Raw genomic sequence first — 25,213 nt, forward strand, 5'->3', positions numbered from 1 at the left:
ACACAAATTTACTTAGCTCTATCACCAAACGACTATGGTCCTCTTGAATCTATGTGTCAGTGTATAGAACAAATCAACACCTGGATGTCTCAAAATTTTCTTCAGCTGAACAAAGAAAAAACTGAAGTAATTATATTTGGTAAAAATGAGGAAAGACTTAGGGTTGCCACTCTCCTTGGCACAAAAGGGTTGAAGGCAAAGGATACTGTTAAAAATCTTGGTGTATTAATTGACAGTGATCTAAATTTCAACAGCCACATGAAAGCGATAACTAAATCAGCTTTTTACCACCTCAAAAATATTGCCAAACTCAGAGGGCTGATGTCAAAATATGACTTAGAAAAACTCATTCATGCATTTATCTCCAGCAGGGTTGATTACTGCAATGGACTGTTCACAGGCCTTCCTAAAAAGACTATTAAACAGCTTCAGGTGATACAAAATGCAGCAGCTAGGATTCTAACAAAAACTAAAAGAACTGACCACATTACTCCAATTCTTAAGTCCTTGCACTGGCTTCCAGTAAGTCACAGAATTGACTTTAAAGCACTATTGCTTGTTTATAAATCAGTAAATGGAGCAGGACCTAAATACTTGTCAGACATGCTTCAGCAGTACACACCTTCTCGTCCTCTCAGGTCCCAGGTGAAAAACCTGCTAGTAAAACCTATAGTTAGAACTAAACATGGTGAAGCAGCTTTTAGCTGCTATGCGGCTCAGCTGAGGAACCAACTTTCGGATGACATCAAAAAGGCCCCAACTGTAGCCAGTTTTAAATCTAGACTTAAGACCAAACTGTTCTCAGATGCTTTCTGCTAACTGTGCCGAGTTACAAATTCTGAATCTGCCTTGATAATTATTCTACTTTGTCTTTTATTACTTTTTTTTACTACTTTTACCTTTGTTTTGCTTACTAATTATTCTTTATTTTTAAATGATTTTACCTTGTTTTATGTTTTCTTTTTATTATGATCTTTACCTTTTAACTATTCTTTGACTATATTGCCCTTCTATGCTTTTATTTGTTATTATTGTTTGGTTTTGTTTATGTAAAGCACATTGAATGACCTCTGTGTATGAAATGCGCTATATAAATAAACTTGACTTGACTTGACTTGACTTAAGGTTCTGCGCCCATCTCCCTACCCATTCATCTCGGTGGAATACTTCACGAACCCTTCGTTTAACACATGACAAACCATATATCAGAATAAACAGCAGACCTTACCGAACACAAAAGTGTAAAGCAGCCCCTGTACAGTTAGCCGTTTCAGAGTAATCCAGTTTTGAATTTGCAAATGCATGGATGTCTCCAAATTTGGGCTTTAAGTTTTACAATGTGTTTAAATTGTTCTACATGATTTCATAACGGGCCAAATACAGAATAAATGTATCGCCTAGATATCGGTAAATATTAAAACCAGAGGAAAACTAACTAAGAGTTTGTGAAAGTAGCCTTAATGATCACAAAATGCTAAGCATGCATCTAGGCTATTTGAGTTTCTTAAAGCTGAGCTGTGCTTAAATTGTTTAATACATGATTTCACAACAGGTCAAATATAAAATAAATGTTAAATATAGCCTAGATATCTGTAAATATTAGATGATCAGATGATTTACAGTTCTATGTAATATGTCATGTTTCATGTTTTTGTAATGTTTCATACAGTCTACTGCTGTGAATAGGCTAAATACAACTTTGATCATTTTTATAGGCTATAGTTAACTTTGGCCTTGGTGCCCTGACATGTGGCCTTTGTGCCCCGCACCAAATATGCCCAACTGAAGGCCAAGTGGCCTTGCCCCTAAAATGGTGAAATTCCAAGCCTGCACATACACACACATACATTTTTTCCTTATGCACATACACACACACACACATACATTTAATCCTTATGCACATACACACACACATACACACACACACACACACACATACATTTAGTCCTTATGCACATACACACACACATACATTTAGTCCTTATGCACATACACACACACATATATTTAGTCCTTATGCACATACACACACACACACATACATTTAGTCCTTATGCACATACACACACACATTTACGATTAGATTAGATTAGATTTAACTTTATTGTCAATGTGAAGAGTACAAGTACAAAGCCAACGAAATGCAGTTTGCGTTGCAAAAAAGCAGAAAAGTGCAATGTGATATATGGCGTTTACAAACGGAAGTTCGGGAGGAGCATGACGGAATTTGCCACGCCTCCTTCAATCAGACAGGTTAAAGCAAGTGAGAAAAAATATGTCTTGAGATTGGATTTAAAGGAGGTAATTGTAGGGGAGGATTTGACTGACTTTAACTGTTATAGAGACATTGAGACCCTTTGTGATAACAAGGTCGAGGGTATGGCCAAGAGTGTGTGTTGGCCCCTGTACATGCTGTGTTAGGTTGAAGGTATCAAGTAGTGCAATTAATTCCTTGGCATAACCGTTTTCAGGATTATCCACATGCAAGTTTAGATCTACTGATATAATAAGACAGTCAAACTCTATGCAGATAGTTGACAACAGTTCACCTAACTCTTCAAGAAATACTTTAGCTGAGTGTTTTGGAGACCTGTAAATAGTCAGTAGTAAAATCTGAGGAGAAGATTTAATGAGTGCACACAGGTATTCAAATGATACAAAGTCACCCAATGATGATTGATTGCACTGAAAAGATTTTTTGAATATTGTGTCTATCCCCCTCCCCTTTTATTTGTTCTGCAAGCACTTTGAAAGCTGAAATTTGGGGGGGCTGATTCGATGAGGGTAGTAGCACTGTTTGCTTGATCTAACCATGTCTCAGTTAAAAGTAGAAAATCAAGGTTGTGTGTGCAGATAAAATAATTGACTAAAAATGATTTGTTTGAAAGAGATCTTATATTCAGAAGTGCTAGTTTTAGTGTTGCGGTAATATGAGCTGCGGGGGAATTTTGTGGTTGTTGTGGTACAGGTAGGAGATTTGACTGGTTTACTCCGTAAGGTCGATGGTCTTGACTCGTTCTATTGCTAATCAATACAGGAATAGAGAATGTTATGGGCCTACTGGGTTCTGGCATGTTCTCAAAACTACTGTCTAAGGGTTAAGAGGCAAAAAAGGCACGTTAAGATGATGCCCCCAGAACTAGCATTGTAGCTTAATGGGAGTACTGGCCATTAGCTGCAGCTACACCAGTTCGGTAGCAACGATTTTGGTTGTTGTTTTTCGTATCGACAGTACTCGGCAACGTGTAGCGATCAAGATCCATGTAAAAATCGGCCGGATTTCTCCTTTAACACGTAATATTAACCAATGCAGGGAATTTTAACATCTTTTATTGAAACACTCACAAATATCACTGACATGTTCCTCCAAAGCACCTTTCTGTCTTGGTTCGTCACCAACAAGGTCTTTTTGATAGGGTGCAGTAGCGAACTTATAAGTTACTATTTTTTCATTAAACCAACACGATTATCAGGTGGAACAATTCTTTCTGGCCGGCTATTGTTCCAACTTGACTAGAGCAAAGGAAAAAACTTGTTTATCAAAGATGTACTTTCATTGGCTAGTCACCTCACGTTCACCACTTTCATTGCATAAAGTTCAGCATGGCCCAACTTCTTCACGCACCGCCTCTGCTCGAATGGCCACGACGCCTTCCTGAGGTGCACTGTGGAAATGTTAACTACGCCTTGCCGCTCTCCATAGGAAATCAATGACCTATGTGCGGCGCGGTGGGTATTGCTGCTCTCCATAGGAAATCAATGGGCTATGTGCGGCGCGGTGGGTATTGCCGCTATCCATAGGAAATCAATGGGCTATGTGCGGCGTGGTGGGTATTGCCGCAATAATGGACACGTACTGTACCGTTAGAGCAGCAATAAGCACCACTCGCACAGAATCAAGTGGCAGCACTAAAGTCAAGTGGGAAGTGCTGATTCAAAGTTTTATGAAGGTAGAGAGGGAACGCCCCTAATCTGGTAGGAATTGGTAGCGAGGGAACGCCCCTGCTCTGATAGGAACTGGTAGCGAGGGAACGCCCCTGCTCTGATAGGAACTGGTAGTGTGTTGAAGGTAGGGAGGGAACGCCCCTGCTCTGATAGGAACTGGTAGTGTGTATTCTTTGACTATTGCCCTTCTGTGCTTTTATCAACTATTCCTGTTTACTTGACTTGACTTGACTTAGAGCCCGATTGACGCAAATTGCGTCAAAAAACACACCCATTCTTCTCTGTTACATTGCTCCGCAACTATTAGTTGCAGCAAGATGAGAGCTTTATAGCGTGACAGAACTGGGGCTTTCCAACATTCAAATTTAAAAAAATTATAAAATTAAATCAAATTGCATCATATCTATATACTATACTGCTCTGCGTTCACCTGCGCACCCATTACTCTCGTTTGAATTACATGCGAAACCGTGATCGCATAGATATGGCACGCATGTCAGAGGAGAGAGGAGACACAGAGCTATCATTTGATACCAAGTGCAACCTGGGTTATAAAACAGACGAAATGTCAGCAAAATAATAACTTCATATAGCTCGACTTACCCCACGTCTTTGTGGCAAAGCATGTTCATAATCCAACGCTATCATGTGTTTCTCTATGGCAAAGCATGTTCATAATCCGGTTTTGATTCAAGGCTCACATTGCATCCCAATTTGTTCGACAAAGAAACACTTTTTGCCTTTACTTTATTCATTGCAATGCAGTACAAAGTTGCTGTAGAGAATCATCATGAGTGCACACACAGGCTAACACGCAAGCTCAGGTCAAGTCAGGTCAGATCAGTTCGTGTCAGAAATATGGAGCGCAGAAAGGCTGCTAAATATTTCACTAAATAAAAAAATGGCATTTATTTCTGTAAGGCACACACCACATATTTCTGTAAATTGCTCAGCCCCAAATATATATACCTTTACTGTATGGGTCGAACTAACAAAAGTTTACCGTTGCCCAGCAACCACACCACACGACAACCCCTCGCTTACTCTCACACATGCACACGCACCACAAAATCAGCCGCTATGACACGATGACAAAATCAGCACCGTTATGACACGATGACAAAATCAGCCCCGTTATGATACGATGACAAAATCAGCCGTTATGACACGATGAAAGCTCCTTAATAAATCCTTCAGGGAACGTTCCCTAAAGGAGGTTTTATGGTTTGACAAAAATAAGCATTAAGCCCTCAAGGGAACGTTCTGGGAACATTCGTTTAAGGATAGAAAATGTATCCTTAATATAACCATCAGGGAATGTTCCCTGAGGCTATGTTTAAACACAGCTGCCGGCATCCTTTTTACATTATAATCCTATGGAGAAGACCGTGTTTTCAAAAAAGTCCTCGGCTTCTTTTAAAACGTGACCTCGGGCGTCTTTTTCTGCTGCTAAGAGCTGTTCTTAAAGTTCCTACTGTAGGTTATTATTTTGAAAGATGGCATCAGGAGCTTAAGACTTTACAAATGTAATGCCAAACATCCGCATGTTCCAAACAAGTAGGTATACAGGCACTTTGTGTGTCTTAGCATGTAGCTCACCGTATCCGTTGGCTTGATCGCTAAAAAAATATATGGGTCGCGACTTAATGAACATGGGAAATTGTGGGTCCCAAAGCTAGACCAGTTAAGAACCACTGTTTTAGAGGACAACCCTAGAACGTCTTCTGAAGGTTTATTTGCTCATTAGCTTGTTAGCTCGCTAGCTTATTAGCTCATTGCTAGTTTCAGGTGAGATCTCCTTACTGCATCCCTAAGTGTGGAAATGGTGCGAACATACCAGATACTCTTAATATTGCTCACTCACACACACACACACACACACACACACACAGTCATTCACAGGCACCCCCCCCACACACACACACACACACACTCTCTCTCTCACACACACACACACTCCCACCACACACACACACACACAGTCATTCACACACACACACAAACACACACATACTCTCCACACACACTCTCTCTCTCTCGCTCTCTCTCTCTCACACACACACACCAACCCAGGCTAGGACATTGTGTAAAGTTAATCATCTGTGAAAAGAGCTGAAATCCCTAGAGTGTGATGACACATATGATATGACTGCTCAGAGCTCTCCCTCTCTCACACACAAACACACACACTTACAGATACACACACAAACACACACACACACACACACACACACACACACTTACAGATACACAACCTCTCTCTCTCACACACACACACACACACGCACACACACACACACACACACAGACATACACACACACACACACTTACAGATACACGATACACACCCAACAAGAAGAAACCTTGAGCAGAACCCAACTCAGAAGAGGGGGACCCATCAACCAGTTAGACTCTACATTCACTCTCTCTCACACACACACTCACTCTCTCTCAGTTAGTAATTCTACATTCACACACACACACACACTCTCTCTCTCTCTTTCTTTCTCTCTCAGTTAGAGATTCTTTGCTAAAATCACTAGACACATTCGGATGCAAATAATTTGACAGTCAAAGTAGAATAACCTTGTAATGACCTTGTACACACCCTAAAAAAGACATGACAAATTATCGGAGGTTCTCCAAGCAGAGGCAAATCCTAAGACAGTGTGTGTTTGTGTGTCTGTGTCTGTGTGTGTGTTTCTCTGTGTCTGTGTGTGTGTGTGTGTGTTTTACAGGTCCGTATTAATGGGCTAACAGGGTTCTTGTGTGTGTGTGTGTGGCTCAAAGGTTTGTATTGAGGGGCTAACATGGTTCTATTGTGTGTGTGTGTGTGGTTTACAGGCCCGTATTGATGGGCTAACAGGGTTCTATTGTGTGTGCGTGTGTGTGGGCTCAAAGGTTCGTATTGAGGGGCTAACATGGTTCTTGTGTGTGTGTGTGTGTGTGTGTGTGTGTTTTACAGGTCCGTATTGATGGGCTAACAGGTCACATCCAGTTTGATGAGAAGGGCCGCCGGATCAACTACACGCTGGGGGTGATGGAGCTGAGAACAGCAGGGCCCAAGAAGGTAAGACCAGTGTGTGTGTGTGTGTGTGTGCACGTACGTGTGTTTGTGTGTGTGTGTGTGTGCAGCTCAGGTTAGAAGGCAGTGTGTGTGTGTGTGTGTACAGCTCAGGTTGGGAGGCGGTATGTGTGTGTGTGTGGTTGGGAGGCGGCGTGTTAGCATTTAAGCTGAAGCTAGGGTGCTAGTGTTTGTCACTAGCATGTTTCTTAAGGCGTCGAGAGTGACGTTTACATACTTACTGCTAGATACAATTGTCTGTGTGTGTGTGTGTGTGTGTGTGTGTGTGTGAACATGTGTTTGTGCTTGTAAGCATGTGTGTCAATGTTTCTGTAAACATGTTTGTGTGCATTTGTAAACATGTTTGTGTGCGTTTGTAAATGTGTGTTTGTGAGTTTTCATAGTGTCTGGGTTTTAGAATGAACAGTGTTCCAGTGGGAGAGTAGGAGGAACACATACTACAACTGGCCATGAGAGGGTGCCAAAGTACAACATCTTTTTGCCAATATCCATCTTCTTTAATGTGCTTCTACGGAGCTAAATAACAACACAGCCTCTCACACACACACACACACACTTACATAGCTGAATAACAACACAGCCTCACACACACATAAACACACACACACACACACAAACATTTACAGAGCTGAATAACAACACAGCCTCACAGACACACACACACACACACACACCAGTATGCAGCCCCTACCCTACCCCTTCTACCAGTGAGATCACACACACATACACACACACACACACACACTTACGGAGCTGAATAACAAAACAGCCTCAGTGGAGAACTGGCCACCCGTACAACTGGTGCCATGCAACTTTGGTGTGCACTCAGACTACACAAACTCACTGTGTCGGTGTGTGTGTGTGCGTGGTCGGTATATTGTACCCTTCATTATATAGTTAGTCATGGAAATTCATATTTTTTTTGTCAGGGAAAGTCAGGGAAAAGTCACAGAGTGGGAACCCTGACTTGTAATCGCACCTCACACACACACACACACACTCCCCTAACCCTCCTGATAGTAGCTTTCATGTGCAAAGCAGTCATGATGGAGGATACTTTGCTAAAAAAAAAACTAAGTGCTAAAAAAAAACTAAGTATGTTTCATGTATCAGATTTTTCAAAGTAGCTTTCATTTACTTGTGGAACAGTGGAAGCTGGAAATTGAACTTTTCAGACTATTGCATGCTAGGCTAGCTAGATCACTACGCTACCACCGCCCATAACAGGAAGTACATGTGATCAGTTAGTTAGAGTAGTAGGCTACTGTATAAAGGTTGAATAATAGTAGCCCCAAGATCGACCCCTGGGGAACACCACAGGTCATGGGCCTTGGTGTTGAGGTACAGTTGCCGATGGCAGCAAAGATGCTCCTTTCTTGTAGATAGGGTTTGAGCCAATTGATAACTATACCTGTAAATCCTATGCAGTGTTCTAGTTTGTGTAGTAATATGTTAATATGTAACACAGCTCTTCAGAGTGCTGCAGTTCCATTCCCAACATACAGAGGTCTGTTAAAACTATATAATTACCATGCCCAACGTTCGGAGGTCTGTTAAAACTATATAATTACCTCTGTGCATCGGGGGTCTGTTCGCCCTGTCTGGACTTATTTTCCGATATTTACCGGCGCACAATACATTATTCAACAGTGTCAAATGCTGCACTAAGGTTAAGACATGCCCCATGATCAAATCCAAATGGCTACGCAAGAAGACTAACTGTTTTGCACTTTATTGGCATCATCGTAATCAGCTTCATGAAATAGTCATCTTGAATGGTTCTCGGATAACAAGAGGGAATGAAAAACAGTGTATGTGTGTTTGTGTTTGCATGTGTTTGTGTGCATTGTGTGTTTATAAACCAAGGTGTTGGTATGTCTTTGTTTATATATGTGAATGTATTTGCTGTGTTTATATAATTTGTGTGTGTGTGTGTGTGTGCGTGTGTGCGTGCTTTGCAGGTGGGCTACTGGAATGAGAATGAGAAGTTTGTTCCTACGTCCTTTCCTCCTGGCACCAACGAGACCAACGGTCTTCAGAATCGGAGTTACATTGTCACCACCATTCTTGTATGGGCCTCTTCTCTCTTTTGTATAAACACATACACAAACACACATGCGCGCACACACACACACACACACACACACAGACACATGCACACACACAAAGGATTAGGGTTGTGTTGCTTGTAGCAACAGGAATTCTGATGTGAATGTTTTGATTGATATTGCAATGCCTCAAATCAGATAAATACATCTGATCTAGAACCACATTTGAAAGTGACAGGAATATCATTTAAAAACATCACATTTCTTTTCCATTAAAACATCAACTCTGTGTCACATGATCAGATTTGAATCACTTCAGCCTGGTAATGTGAACAAAGAAATAATTAACTAGAATTGCGGTTCCGAGGAACTGCAAGAGTGGGTTTGATCAGGGGCATGGAACTCGGCCTCATCCAAGGATTCCAACGGTACCTCATTTATGAAAATCGGACATACGGGTCAAAAGTTACATGCACACACCTTCATATACACAGACAGCCCAGTCCAGCCCATTAGACATTGCCAGATGGCTTAGAACTCTGCCAGGTGCAAGCTTAAGCAATTAGAGCTGTGATGTCATAATCAAAATTAGAATCCTGAACATTCCGCCATTCATTTCAATGGGGCCGAAAAACGCAGAAAAAACGGGAATAACGCGAAAACGACAAGTGCCAGTGACACAAAACTAACAAGCTCCCTACACCGGTTCGGGCCTGAATTTTTGGAGTTTGAACCGCGTCGATAGCTCAAACGGTCTAGGAGCAGTAGTGAGTACAAAAAGTGGGTGAAATGGAATAATTAATAAACTAGAATTGCAGTTCCGAGGAACTGCAAGAGTGGGTTTGATCAGGGGCATGGAACTCGGTCTCATCCAAGGATTCCAACGGTACCTCATTTATGAAAATCGGACATACGGGTCAAAAGTTACATGCACACACCTTCATATACACAGACAGCCCAGCCCAGCCCATTAGACAGTGCCAGATGGCTTAGAACTCTGCCAGGTGCAAGCTTAAACAATTAGAGCTGTGATGTCATAATCGAAATTAGAATCCTGAACATTCCGCCATTCATTTCAATGGGGCCGAAAAACGCCTAAAAACGGGAATAACGCGAAAACGACAAGGGCCAGCAACACGAAAGTAACAAGCTCCCTACACCGGTTCGGGCCATGCTGTGGGCTTGCTGGATCAAACCCACTAATAAAGTAAACTTAAGAAGAACAATAGTGCGCTTGCTTTCAGCCATGCTGTGGGCTTGCTGGATCAAACCAACTAATTAGCATATTAATGTTGAGCTTAATGACACATGTGCCAAGCTTTATAGAGCAACACATAAGTGGCCTATTAGCATTGAGCTTTATAGAGCAACACATAAGCGCTTGGTGTATTAGCATTGAGCTTTATAGAGCAACACATAAGTGGCCTATTAGCATTGAGCTTTATAGAGCAACACATAAGTGGTATATTAGCATTGAGCTTTATAGAGCAACACATAAGTGGCCTATTAGTATTGAGCTTTATAGAGCAACACATAAGCGCTTGGCCTATTAGCAGTGAGCTTTATAGGGCAACACATAAGCGCCTGGTGTATTAGCATTGAGCTTTAAAGAGCAACACATAAGCGCTTGGTATATTAGCATTGAGCTTTATAGAGCAACACATACGTGGTGTATTAGCATTGAGCTTTATAGAGCAACACATAAGCGCTTGGCCTATTAGCATTGAGCTTTATAGAGCAACACATAAGTGGTGTATAGCATTGAGCTTTATAGAGCAACACATAAGCACTTGGCCTATTAGCATTGAGCTTTATAGAGCAACACATAAGTGGTGTATTAGCATTGAGCTTCATAGAGCAACACATAAGTGCCTGGTGTATTAGCATTGAGCTTTATAGAGCAACACATAAGTGCCTGGTGTATTAGCATTAAGCTTCATAGAGCAACACATAAGCGCTTGGTGTATTAGCATTGAGCTTTATAGAGCAACACATAAGCGCCTGGTGTATTAGCATTAAGCTTCATAGAGCAACACATAAGCGCTTGGTGTATTAGCATTGAGCTTTATAGAGCAACACATAAGCGCCTGGTCTATTAGCATTGAGCTTCATAGAGCAACACATAAGTGCTTGGTGTATTAGCATTGATAGTCACCTTCATCTTACAGTGTGTGTGTGTGTGTGTGTGTTTGTGAGTGCGCATCTGTGTCTGCGTGTATGCGTGTATGGGTGTGTGTCTGCGTGTATGTACGTGTATGTGTGTGTGCGTGCGTGATTGTGTGTGTGTTTCTCAGGAGTCCCCCTATGTGATGCTGAAGAAGAACCACGACCAGCTGCAGGGGAACGAGAGGTACGAGGGCTACATTGTGGAGCTAGCGGCGGAGATCTCTAAGCACGTGGGCTACCGCTACGACCTCCACATTGTCTCCGACGGCAAGTACGGCGCCAAAGACCCCGACACCAAGCAGTGGAACGGCATGGTCGGGGAGCTGGTGTATGGGGTAGGCCTTACACACACACACACACACACACACACTTTGTTGCTCAGCTTGGTGTGGCAAATTCCATATACTGCCTAAGAGAGCCCATTGAAAATGAAATACAAATTAATAATTTAATATGAAATGAATTACAAATTAATAATTGAATATGAAATTAAATACAAATTAAGAATTGAATATGAAATTAATTACAAATGAGTAAGAGGTATTCTATTCTTCCAATTATTCCAAATCGTAAATTTGTTTCCTGTAATGATATCCGCACTTGATTACTTTGAACATGTCTCAACTAAACAATAAGTCAGCGAGCCAGAATGAAACGTTACAAAGCTAGAGGTTGAGTCAGCGAGCCAGAATAAGACGTTACGAAGCTAGAGGTTGAGTCAGTGAGCATTGAGCAGGTAGAGGTTGAGTCGGTGAGCAGGTAGAGGTTGAGTCAGTGAGCATTGAGCAGGTAGAGGTTGAGTCGGTGAGCAGGTAGAGGTTGAGTCAGTGAGCATTGAGCAGCTAGAGGTTGAGTCGGTGAGCAGGTAGAGGTTGAGTCAGTGAGCATTGAGCAGGTAGAGGTTGAGTCGGTGAGCAGGTAGAGGTTGAGTCAGTGAGCATTGAGCAGGTAGAGGTTTAGTCAGTGGGCATTGAGCAGGTAGAGGTTGAGTCAGTGAGCATTGAGCAGGTAGAGGTTGAGTCGGTGAGCAGGTAGAGGTTGAGTCAGTGAGCATTGAGCAGATAGAGGTTGAGTCGGTGAGCATTGAGTCAGTGAGCATTGAGCAGGTAGAGGTTGAGTCAGTGAGCTTTGAGCAGGTAGAGTTTGAGTCGTGAGCATTGAGCAGCAATGTCCAGCACTTCCCCTGTTCGCCATTCAGCGCTCCTGTAGCAGGCGAAACGTCATCTAAGTGCAGTCTGTTGGTACATACCCACCATGCCACGTCTTTAAGGTGGACGTGATGTGCCATGTTTTTAAGGTGAACGTGATGTGCCATGTCTTTAAGGTGGACGTGATGTGCCATGTCCTCCTTAGGGCTGCAGCTATCGATTCTTTTTGTAATCGATTAATCTAGCACTTTATCGATCGATTAATCGATTAATCGGATAATTTTTCTTTTGCATTTTTAAACAACCAAAACACATAATGCATAGCGAAAATGACATAGCTGTAAAATGATCAAGCAATTGGCACAGAGGTATTTATTCTAACTCCAAGATTAGGCTACAAAACTAAGCCCATTTATTGCAATTTACCCATTTAGTGTTTTTAAGTGCCAGTGCCATCAATTAAATAATGTTCAAAATGCTCTCTGTAAAATTGCAGCCTCTTGTGCATGACTTAGCTGGGCGAACAAAGCTGTCCATACTATGTTGTGAAATGCTGGGAGGGAGAAGAGGGAAAGCAATTTAATGTATTAATATGTAGCCTACAACAAGTTTCATGCTGTAATCTAGACCTGACATCAACATAAATATCTGTTTTATGTAGATTTCTACACCTGCAGCATTTACCATTAGGCTACTAAAACATAGCCTACCATTAGGCTACTAACAAATAATTTTACCATTAGGCTACTAAAAAATCATTTCTGTGAGAAATCAACCTGTGTGTGTGTGTGTGCACGCGTGCGGTGCGTGAGGAAAGATGAGGGTGCATGCATGTGTGTGAGGGGTTCTTTTTTAGGCATACTGTCTTGCAATTGAACGTGAATAAGTTTACTTACTTAAAAACATCAAAGCTAAACAAGCCATCACGACATCGCTACAAATACAGTATGTGATTAAAATCAGCCAACATCAATGTAGGCTATAGGCTACATTGATAGATGATAGATAGGCTAGATAGATTGATAAATAGCCTAGCCTACTTTATTGACGCTTGGTGAAACAGCATGGAGTGGATATTTAGGTTCAGATGCTTGTTCTTTTGCTTTTTGAGTATGTAATGATCCCAAAACTTTACTTGAAAACTTTAGACATTCTCTGCCATTTATGGATATCTTGACTCCGCCATCGCGCCAGCTAAATTCAGAATGTATCACAATTCACGCGCTAGTGGTGTGCTTCCTGAACAACGGTCCGTGTGGAACAATCAGATCCCTGCGCGTATAGTGCGCGTCATAGGAATTTAACGAGGCTTCGAGGCAGGGTTTTTGCCTCGAGTAATTTTTGTAATCGAGTTATTCGAGTAACTCGATGAATCGTTTCAGCCCTAGTCCTCCTGTGTGTGTGTGCGTGTGTCTGATGTGTGTGTCTGGTGTGTGTGTGTGTGTGTCTGATGTGTGTGTGTGTGTGTGTGTGTGTGTGTGTGTGTGTGTGTGTGTCTGGTGTGTGTGTGTGTGTGTGTCTGATGTGTGTGTGTGTGTGCGTCTGTGTGTGTGCGTGTGTCTAATGTGTATGTGTGTGTCTGGTGTGTGTGTGTGTGTCTGGTGTGTGTGTGTGTATGTGTGTGCGTGTGTGTATGTGTGTGTGTGTGTGTGTGTGTGTCTGACGTGTGTGTCTCTCTAGAAGGCGGATGTGGCAGTGGCTCCTCTGACCATTACACTGGTCAGGGAGGAGGTGATTGACTTCTCCAAGCCCTTCATGAGCCTGGGCATCTCCATCATGATCAAGAAGCCCACCAAGTCCAAGCCGGGCGTGTTCTCCTTCCTGGACCCGCTGGCCTACGAGATCTGGATGTGCATCGTGTTCGCCTACATCGGCGTGAGCGTGGTGCTCTTCCTGGTCAGCCGCTTCAGCCCCTACGAGTGGCACGCCGACGACATGGACGAGGGGGCGGGGCCGCAGGACAGCCAGACACCAGGCTCCGCCCCGTCGGTTCCACAGGCCACTCCCACTCAGGAACAGAGTAATGAATTTGGGATCTTCAACTCGCTTTGGTTCTCACTGGGAGCGTTCATGCAGCAAGGCTGCGACATCTCACCAAGGTCAGCACATACAGTGTGTGTGTGTGTGTGAGGTCTGTGTGTGTGTGTGTGTGTGTTAGGGGTGTAACGGTTCATGTATTCGTATTGAACCGAAACGGTACGGGCGTCACGGTTCGGTGCATGAATTTACACGGAGAATACACAGTATAAAAATACATAAAACTTGTGTGCGGATTAATTAATGTCATGCGCAATTACTGTTAAGTAGCGAGAGTTACGGGAGTTCTTTAGCGACACCTAATGCTATGTAGCCTCGCCTTAGCTCTGAAGCTCTGATTGGCGCCTATGTTTTTTTTTTGTCAGGTCGTCGGTCGAGTCCGTCAGTCATTAGCAGCACTAATGTTAGACCCACAAGAGGATCCGCTGGTCTCTTTAAGATCGCAAGTTTGAGAACTTCAGTTACAGTAACGTTAGTACAGGCGAAAGAGTGGTGGAGTGGTGGAGTCGAAGCCATCACCCAGATGATGTAAGCTACCAATCACTGAAACGAGGGGAAAAAAACTTCCCCTGCGCTTCAGCAGCCTTTGGATACACATACAAATAGGGCCAAAACCTATGGCTTAAATTAAATTATTTCGTAATGACAGAAAGCTATGTAAATCGCGTGGTAATTACCTTTATGTTGGGGTAACTTGTAACTTCTCACATGAGGAGCTGGTAGTGTTAAGTGCATAGACAGTAAAATAAAGTGACAACACTAACCAGGCTAATAAACAAACCATGCTACGGTGAGTTAACGTCAAAGGGCAGAGTCACGTGACTTCTAGTTATAAAATATTGAGGCAAATTGTAGACCCTTCCATATACAACTAAACACAGATGTTGAAGGTCTTGCTTAAGTGGATTTTTCTATGTAATTTGCACTTTCAGAAATAAGAGATGCTGTAGGCCTATTTTCAGTTTTATAGCTGATTGTCTTATTTTGTTTACAAGTTACAGATGGAGTCTGGGTACTTATTGTACTGTTTAGCTTACATCTTACACACTTCAGGCTGTTGCAGATAGCTCAGGGAAGAGACTGTATGACACTAGGTGGTAAAGCCTGAGACATGTACAAAAAAAAATGCTTTCTGCATTTTTGTTTTGCTTTTCCCTCCATTGTACCGAACTCGTACCGAACCGTGATGTCCGAACCGAGGTATGAACCGAACCGCGACTTCTGTGTACCGTTACACCCCTAGTGTGTGTGTGTGTGTGTTAGGGCTTTGACTCTGAACTTCGTTATTCGAATATAATTCAAATATTTTAAAAAATAATAATATGCGAACTAATATTATGCAAACCCTTAATATTTTGTAAATGTGTATGCTTGTAAACGTTGTTTTCATTTCAGATTCAGAGGCTTTTTTACGCTTGGTGAAGCTGTGAATCGCAAGCTCATTAACAAGGCTATTATTGGTCATCTAGGCTCCTGTAAGTGACGTTAGCGTCCTGGCCATTTGCAGACACATGACGGCAAAAAGATAGGCGACGTACGGCAAATTACATTATGATGAAGTGAACACCATTACTTTAACATCTTTTTAGTTGAATGTATTACTGTGTTCAGAGTCTGTCATATAAAGATGCCAGTGGTGTTGTTAGATGAAATGGTTCATGATCGCAAAAGTAAATAGTTATTTAAACTGGTGGTAACAGCACTTACTGTAATAACGTTTAACGTTACTGTAATAGCCTCTATGCAGCGGGGATTGTGACGTGTTTCCGACTACACTCTCTACTGGGCTAGCAGTTTCCGGTTCCGTATTTACATCTGACGCTAACCCACGCGATTACCTTGTGTGTATGGCGCGAAACTTAACAGCTACACATTTCTAGTTGTCTTTATCTCTACCATGGAGAAAAAGGTTTTCAGATATCAAAAGCTAATGCAACCTAGATCGGACATTGTTGTGTGCCGTTGTTCGTTGTGTCGGCAAGATACAACTCGACTGTGAGTTTCCATTCATTTCCAGTGGAAGAGGATCTCAGAAAAAAGTGGATCGTTCAGATCAGGAGAGATGACTTCCAAGTCAACAAAAACACAAAGGTGTGTAGCGTTCATTTCAGACCTGATGACTTTATGGAAGGGACTCGTCTGAAACGTCTGAAAAAAGGTGTTTTCCCTACACTGTTTGAGTGGAACTGTTACCAGGAGCAGCCGCCGAGGTTGAGTGTTTGGGAACATCGAGAGAGACCGCTGACCCCTGATCCTGACTCGGACGTAGACCAAGAAGATATGGACTTTGATGTGGAGAGGACTGGACATGATTATTGTTCAGTTCCCGAAGCTGTAGCTGTGGACATGGTTCTACATGAAAACGAGGAGTTAAAAATGGAGATCGAAGATCCACGGAAGCAAACCAAGACCATACACCGCTTTGGTCTCAAGAGATTTGCTGGGTCCGATGAGGATATACGCTTTTATACAAGGTAAGATTATATTGCCTGTGGTAAGCATTTGTAATAGCATTGCCATTGTCCTGAAAACACTAGTCCACATTTCTGATAAATATGATTGGAGTTGTATACGCTAGCAACACGTAGCTAAGCAGCCTAAAAGTAGGCTACACTACACTGACCAAAATAATAATAACAACGTAGGCTAACATAATTATAAGTGTGAACACCCAATAGCAATCAGAGTTAGTTTAATTTCCATAACTGTCATGACTCAATATTGCAAGATTGTTGTATCAGTTACTTGTAGTTCGGCATTCCTATTTCCTAAACTGGAAACTTACTACAAAGCTATGTGTAAGTCTTTTATATCATGTGAGAACCAATGCACGTTTCTTTCTTGACAGATTTGCAACATATAACCACCTGATTGCCTTCTGGGAACTGATTGAACCGGCAACTCACAGGATGATTCGAGTCACCAACTCCAAAGTCTTCAAGAAGCCTGGAAACACTCGGGCACTTCCTGCAATAGACGAGTTCTTCCTGTTCTTGATGCATCTTGCTGTGGGCCTCAAGCAAAAGGACCTTGGTCATCGGTTTCAAGTACATCAGACAACTGTAAGCTGCATCGTAACAACCTGGGCCAACTTCCTATACTTTGTTCTGGGGTCAGTGTGCATTTAAATGCCTAAAGAGAAAGTACGAGCCCATCTGCCAGAAGAATTCCATCAATTTCGAGACACACAGGTTATCCTGGATTGTACAGAGATCCGCTGCCAAACACCTTCCTCTTTGCTACTACAAAGTGAGGTCTTTTCAAATTACAAGTCTCACTGCACCTTCAAAGCTTTAGTAGGAATGGCACCTCATGGTGCAATAACATTTGTGTCTCCACTCTATGCAGGGTCTATTAGTGACCGGGAGCTGTTCAAACAGTCAGGGATCATTAACCTTCTTACCCCTGATATGGCCTTCATGGTGGATAAGGGCTTCTTAATTGATAGCCTAGTGCCATGCAAAATCCACCGGCCTGTTTTCCTGACCAAAGGAAAACAAATGTCAGCTGATGAAGTGACACACACTCAGTCTGTGGCAAGGCTCAGGGTACACGTCGAACGCCTTATTCGTCAAGTTAAGGAACATAAGGAATTACTAATGTGGACCACTTGTCAAGGCATGGAGCCATTGAGTGTAAAAACTAATCCTTGATAATGTGCTAAGGTTTGTCACCTATAAATATTGTACATATACTTTTGTAAATACTATGCATTTCATACTCTGTTCTCTTATCAACAGTCAAGACTAAGACAGTGTTTCCTTATACATATTTTATTATAATTTTATAATACATAACACAAAACTATAAGAATCTATATATATATATATATATATATATTAGAATAGGTATATATATATATATATATAGTGTAAATATATTGTATAAATATAGTGTATGTGTGTATATACATGAGCGTATATTTTGTATATAAATATTGTTTAGTGTAAATAACTATGAATAATACAATAAATATAATGCTGTATAAAGATATGTATATACATGTGTATTGTAATATAATATATACAGATAGGTATATGTATTATATTGTACATATGAGTGTATATATGTAAATATTGTTTGAATAAGAGCAATACAATAAATATAAAATAATACCATAAATATAAAACTGTATAATATTTTCAATGTAATTTAATGGACTACCAGTGGTATGTGGCCACACTAACACTTAAATGAAGCAACATCTGAAATGACTTAAAGGACAAGTTCGGTATTTCACACTTAAAGCCCTGTTTTCAGATTGTTTCTGATGAAATAGAACGGTCAAGATTGAAATTTGGACATATGCTGCTGGTCTGAGAGTTTTCAGTTTCTGTCATAGCGCCCCCCCCCCCTGCACTGAAACAATCCTTCCTAAAACGCATTAAACGTTTACAAAGACGTGAAACTCACCGAGTGGTCAGGGATGTTCACTGATATGCTCACTCAAAAATCGCTGCAAAAGATGCTTTCTAACAGGTGTTTCACACCCGTACATTCTTCCGTTAAGAGCTTGAATAATAGACACTTCAGCCCAGTTGGTGGCGATAATGCACCTTTGCATAAACTTGCCAATTACAAGCAAACGACTGGCAGAAGATCGCTGTCTTAAAGGAGAATTCCGGTGTGATATTGACCGAAAGTGTGTTGAAACATGATACCGAGTGTGAACGTATGTCTCCTAGCTCATCTCGGCTTGTCGCCTGCACTCCAAAATCTGGCGCTAGTTAGCCGATGCTACCAACAGCTTTTTCAATGGGGTTGCCTCAGCATCCGCCTAGCCATGCAAATAAATCACTGTTTTACACCATTTACGAGGCTCAATGTATCTCCACACTTCATTGGTAGACTTCTGAGGGCCCTGACAAAGTTTAGCGTTTGCAGCCATCTTGAATTTAGTCCCGATAAGTCGAGCGACGAGTATGAATGAACAGGTATGCTATTGGAAGAAACTGGAATCCATGCATTTCCACAGAATTACATTTGGCGTATTTTTAAGTATTTTGCAACAGACAGCTAATAATGGGGCGATTTTGTGCAGTTCCGAATTGCGGGAAAATTCATGGCAAAAAAAGTTGTCACAGACTTCTTTTCAACGATCCAGAAAGGCTAAAGTTGTGGCTGGAATTTCTGGGGTTGGATGTGAGCACATCTGCAGAAAGCTGATCACCGTGTCTGTGGTCTGCATTTAACTAATGAGGACTTTGCTGGAGGTCGAAAGAAATCACCCAAAAAGCTCTTTCGCCTGAGAAATACAGCGGTTCCCACATTACGTCCTGGGACGACAGAGTTGGAACTTGGGGTAAGCTTGACATTTTGTAACGTAACGTTTGTAACAGGCGGAAAATGAACTTATTTGTTATGTCCATAACCTGTCATGTTCATAACATCATAAGCCTATGATAAACCATTACCAGGAAAAAGTGGGCGTGGACGATGCCATCACTTATCTTTTACACAGGACACATTCTCACCTAGACAAGGGGAAAAGTGCTGTGAGAATCATGTTCTTTGATTTCTCAAGTGCTTTTAACACCATCCAACCCCTCAGACTGGAAGACAAGCTCTTGCAGATGGGTGTGGACGCTCACCTGGTAACCTGGATTACAGATTACCTGACCGAGCGACCACAGTTCGTCAGACTGAAGAACTGTCTCTCTGACACTGTGATCAGCAGCACCGGAGCGCCACAGGGAACTGTGCTCTCTCCAGTCCTGTTCACCCTGTACACATCTGACTTCTGCTACAACATGTCAGCCACATGCAGTCATGCCACATGCAGAAGTTTTCTGATGATACTGCAATTGTGGGGTGTATCAGGGACGAGCAAGTGGAGGAGTACAGGAGCCTGGTGGAGGACTTTGTGCATTGGTGCAAACTCAATCACCTTCAACTCAACACCAAGGAGATGGTGGTGGATTTCCGCAGGTCTAAGCCCGCTCTGCTACCAGTCTCCATTGATGGGGTCAAGGTGGAGGTGGTAAGCACCTACAAGTATCTGGGTCTCCACCTGGACAATAAACTGGACTGGTCAGCCAACACTGATGCACTCTACAAGAAAGGACAGAGCAGGCTGTACTTCCTGATGAGGCTGCGGTCCTTCAATGTGTGCAGCAAGCTCCTCAGGATGTTCTACCAGTCTGCCAGCGTCCTTTTCTATGCAGTGGTATGCTGGGAAGGAAGCACAAAAAAGAAGGATGCTGGGCAACTTGACAGGCTGGTAAGGAAGGCTGGCTCTGTAGTGGGAGCTGAACTGGAGTGCATCACTTCAATATCTGACAAAAGGACCCTGAACAAACTGATCAACATCTTGGACAATGAATGTCATCCACTCTACAGCACTATTAAAAAGCAAAAGAGCTTGATCAGCTGGAGACTTCGCTCACTGCCATGCACAACTGAAAGGCTGAGGAAGTCATTTGTCCCCAGGGCCATGAACTGTTCAATGCCTAACTAAAGGGAAGAGGAGAGATAGACTTCTCTGCTTAGTCTGTCTGCCTCTTCACCCTCTCCATGTTTGAGTACTGACTGCCCACTACTGCTTTACTACTGTTTTACTAATGTCCACAGCCTAATGTTTTCACTACTGTTTTGCTGCTACACTGTTTTTCATGCTATATTAGCACACATGATCAATGGCTGCGGTCAGGCTTCTGCTACAATACTGAAAGAATGAATGGCTATAACCCTATTACCTCAACCTGTTCTTGCACTGACATAGTTTTTTATATTACCTTGTCTACATTATACTCTACTCTACTATTTGTCCATATTATTTATGCTGGTCTCTAGACCTTATTCTTGCACTGTTGGACTAATGTTGGACTACTTTTTGCACCTTCACCATGACACTCACTCCATTGAGCACCTTACCAGTCCCGGCCCTGTCACTACAAGCGCTTTATGCTTGATCACCCTCAAGCACATTGGACTTTTTAAATTTAATTTATATAGTGTATTTAGTTTTCTTAGTTTTCTTATCTTCTACTGTCTTTATTGTACAGTGGAGTTTAGTTATATGTTTATACTTATACTTATGTTTACCATTTCTGCTATAAGTGCATGTTGTGCGTGATGTCTGTATGCTACTGAGACCCTTGAATTTCCCCTTGGGGAAGTATCTATCTATCTATCTATCTATCTAGCCCAGTGGTCCCCAAACTTTTTCTTCCGAGGGCCAGCTCACTATGCCTGGCTCTAAGAGAGGGCCAGAGACTCGGAGTATATCAACCATAAATAGCTTAGTGCTGTGAACAACAGCAGTCTACCTTAGTTGAATATTCCATTACATTTAATCATAGGCTACTGCAATTTAATACCATTGCTAGCTGTGTTTATGTTGCCACCATGCCATATCAGTGTAAAATGTAGCTCAAATGAAATAATACTAATAAAAACAAGCAATATCCTACAAATAATTTAAAGTTATCAAACTATGACAGTTTTATGAAGTGCTGGCAAACACATCTGAAATGACCACCATTCTAACTTTCACTCACCTGATGAGAACTTTGAACTCTGTATTAACATTTGAACGTGTGAAATAAAATAGAAATAATTATCCCAGAAAGTCCCAGAAATATGACTTGAATAGAAGTTAGTTAGTTATTAAGACTCATACTTTGAGCACTGATGCAGTCAGCATAGGCCTCTTACATTGTTTGCAGGTAGGCCTACATTTCATTCCGTTTTCGATGGCAAACGCGAAACAGCGGCAAAACAACCACCAGTGGGCAAAAGGAGTATTACATGTGTACTGTTAAGACTCGCCATAGAGAATGAATGGGAAAATTACGGAGGTTATAGTTTGACGATGTCGTACTCCCGTGCGGGCCAGATGCTATATACCACGGACATGTTTTGGGGGGCCACCCAAAATGAGTTGGCGGGCCGTAGTTTGGGGACCACTGATCTAGCCTAACACTAACCCTAGCCTACATGAATAATTTGGCTACATGATTTTGTGCGTTTACTATTTACTATTTTTTTGGCTGTGGAACGTAGGCTATCATTCACATTGTGCCAGTTCCAAGACATTTTAGCATAGCCATGGACGTGACTAAGGAACACCCCTGACCACTCGGTGAGTTTAACGTCTTTGTAAACGAAAGTTTAATGCGTTTTAGGAAGGATTGTTCCAGTGCACCTATCAGCCATTGTGGAAGTGGGGGGGCGCTACGACAGAAACCGAAAACTCTCAGACCAGCAGCATATGTCCAAATTTCAATCTTAACCGTTCTATTTCATCAGAAACAATCTGAAAACAGGGCTTTAAGTGTAAATACCGAACTTGTCCTTTAAACACACAAACACTTCAGTAGGTAGTGGTAAAAAAAAACAGATCTCCTTGGTCTCTAATGTTACACATTACATTATCTACATTTTTGTGTATGCGTTCAACAAGCATGTCCTCCTGCGCACATACCACGAAATCACACCACTCCAAACCTGTTAGGAGGATCTGACCTTGTACTTGCCAATAGTACTTGTGCTGCCTCCTAAGCTGCAAAGAGCCACTAGACATTTTCAGGTAGGGACAGTCAACGTGGCTCTTGATGTTGGGGCATTTAATTTCCAGCAGGCCAAATGGTGGGTTTTCAGAAGGATCAAACACAACCATCGGGAGAGCATCCCAGCCATGGAGCATCAGGGAGTATAATGAACCCGCAGGGTGAATAGTTGACATTTTTTAAACTGCAGTACTCTGTCACGGCAACTGGCTCCATATCAATTCCTCTCCTCATGTCCTTCGTCATGACAGTCCCCCTCAAAATTCGGTGTGCCAGATTTTCAGCTGATGAATGACAGTGAACATGGCATGCCTCCAGAAAGCGTGTAGATGTGACTCGCATCTTTCTCAGTCGATGCCATTCCTGGCATGAGCTCTGCTCCCGTGTTGCAGATTCAATCCTGTGGGCCATGTGGAATGACACCTGTAGCGATTTCATATATACATGTTTCTCCTCTGATAACACATAGGCGCATGTGGTTGGCTCAAGCCTATAGCCTTGAAATGGTAGGGAAAGTTGGGCAGGGGCATCTGGGATGTTGATGATTTCCCGCATTTCTGGTGGTTTTCGCTGAAATGACAGCACACTCCCTGCCTGGACAGCCCCAAAAGCTGACTGAACTAATGGGACTTCCGCTGATATGCCCATGGTGGTCACCAGAGGTGCAAGCAAAGAGGGGAAAGTCTTTATAGACTTCTGCCACTCTCAATGTGGCAAGATCTGGCATTTCCCCGTCAAATGCTTTGTGAAGAGAACTTCTGAAAATGAAGTGAAAAAATTTCAAACAAACCTGCAGCATACATTACATTACATAACATTACATTTGGCCGACACATTTTTAACCAAAGCGACTAACAACATGGTAACAGTTTAAGTTTTAAAGCAATTCTCTCAACAATTTTAGGACAATTTAAAAACGGTAGAGTACAGTAAGAATAAGTGCATCAAGACTTGTTGTGCTTTGAGAGGAGATGTTCTCTAAAGAGCTGGGTCTTCAGGAGTTTTTTTGAAAATGGAGAGGGATGTCCCTGCCCTTGTAGGAACTGGCAGTGTGTTCCACCAACGAGGAACAAAAGATGAGAAAAGTTTGGATTGGCCTGAGCGTACCGGTGGTAGAGCTAGACGTTGTTCGTCTGAGGAGCGCAACGGTCCAGCGTTCATATTAACCACATCAACACATAGCTTAAACTAAAGGTAATATAATCTCACCTCACACAAACAGCGGTAGAATTTTGGGGTTTGCGGACCTCCATGTCTCCCACCGGACCAGGCCTAACACCCTGACAGCAATGACACATTTTGACATGGCATCACAATAGTTACATGTGCATAGGTACAATTCACATGACAGACATGACTTACCAAGGTCCTTGGCTTATGCCAGGTCTGCTCAGTTTCTGTGCAACTGTGCACTGGGGGTACAGCAGGGATGCCTAATTGTGAGAAGTGTGCTGTTTGATATAATAGTGCAACCAAATGGTTGCATAAGGCACACCCTGCCACACAGGAGCAGTGGGTGCTCACCAAAATGACAGGTTTTGAGTCTTTTAACACCATCTAGGGAGAAATAGAAGCTTAGATGAGATATACCTCTTAAGAGCTAAACTGTTAACAAGAGAAAAACTAATAAAAGCATTCGGTTTTATTGTAGATGAGAGCCACATAGGCCTACCCATTCCCATCCATAAACAGTAGACTGACCCATATACATTTATATAATGTTACTTTAGCTGGGCAACTTATCATCAGGCCTAACCATTACCCTAACATTGACCCTAGTCACCCTACTCTCAATTCGTGTGGCTTTTAATTTTTCCTCATGGATCTATGGCTGACCTCTCCTGTCACATTGTTTTTCATTGACATTGTTAGGGAGAAAGATGAACATACATTTTGAAACTGGGTTACACTCGTTCTTACACTGTGCTAGTCTGTCTGTTTTAATATAGTAGAGTATTGTATCTATTGAATATAGTATCTATCAAAATATCTCACGTTAACAAGTTCAATCACGTCAGTTTCTTGGTTACAATGTAACGTTAGCATGATAACGTTAGCTACTTACCCTCATATTTGTCGATATAGCTGCCGATATACATTTTAAATCCCTTTTCCCGCTTGCTGTTGGGAGCAGCACATGATGTTTGTACGAGTCGGTTTATATAATTTACCGTGAGACGAGGTAGATCCTGAAGACAGCGACTATAAAAGAGAGCCATATCTGTCTGTGTATAAACAGGAAGTTGATAGACTACAGTAGTACAACTCGAACC

General features: G+C 42.1%; 1 protein-coding gene across 3 annotated transcripts in view; it reads left to right on the top strand.

The window, feature by feature from the left end:
- Positions 1 to 25,213, top strand: part of LOC143125592 (glutamate receptor 1-like) — a 69,668-nt gene that overhangs the window by 25,385 nt on the left and 19,070 nt on the right. For all 3 annotated transcript variants that reach the window (XM_076287209.1, XM_076287210.1, XM_076287211.1), the window contains 4 exons: positions 6,912 to 7,016; positions 8,993 to 9,100; positions 11,374 to 11,580; positions 14,074 to 14,492. In XM_076287209.1, coding sequence (XP_076143324.1) covers positions 6,912 to 7,016; positions 8,993 to 9,100; positions 11,374 to 11,580; positions 14,074 to 14,492 — 839 coding nt within the window. The remainder of the gene's footprint in view (positions 1 to 6,911; positions 7,017 to 8,992; positions 9,101 to 11,373; positions 11,581 to 14,073; positions 14,493 to 25,213) is intronic.

The sequence above is a fragment of the Alosa pseudoharengus genome, unplaced genomic scaffold, assembly GCF_046254945.1.
Source record: "Alosa pseudoharengus isolate Yale_2024_CS ecotype anadromous, Long Island Sound unplaced genomic scaffold, YU_APseudo_1.1 YU_APseudo_1.1_scf_16, whole genome shotgun sequence".
Classification (NCBI taxonomy): Eukaryota; Metazoa; Chordata; class Actinopteri; order Clupeiformes; family Clupeidae; genus Alosa; species Alosa pseudoharengus.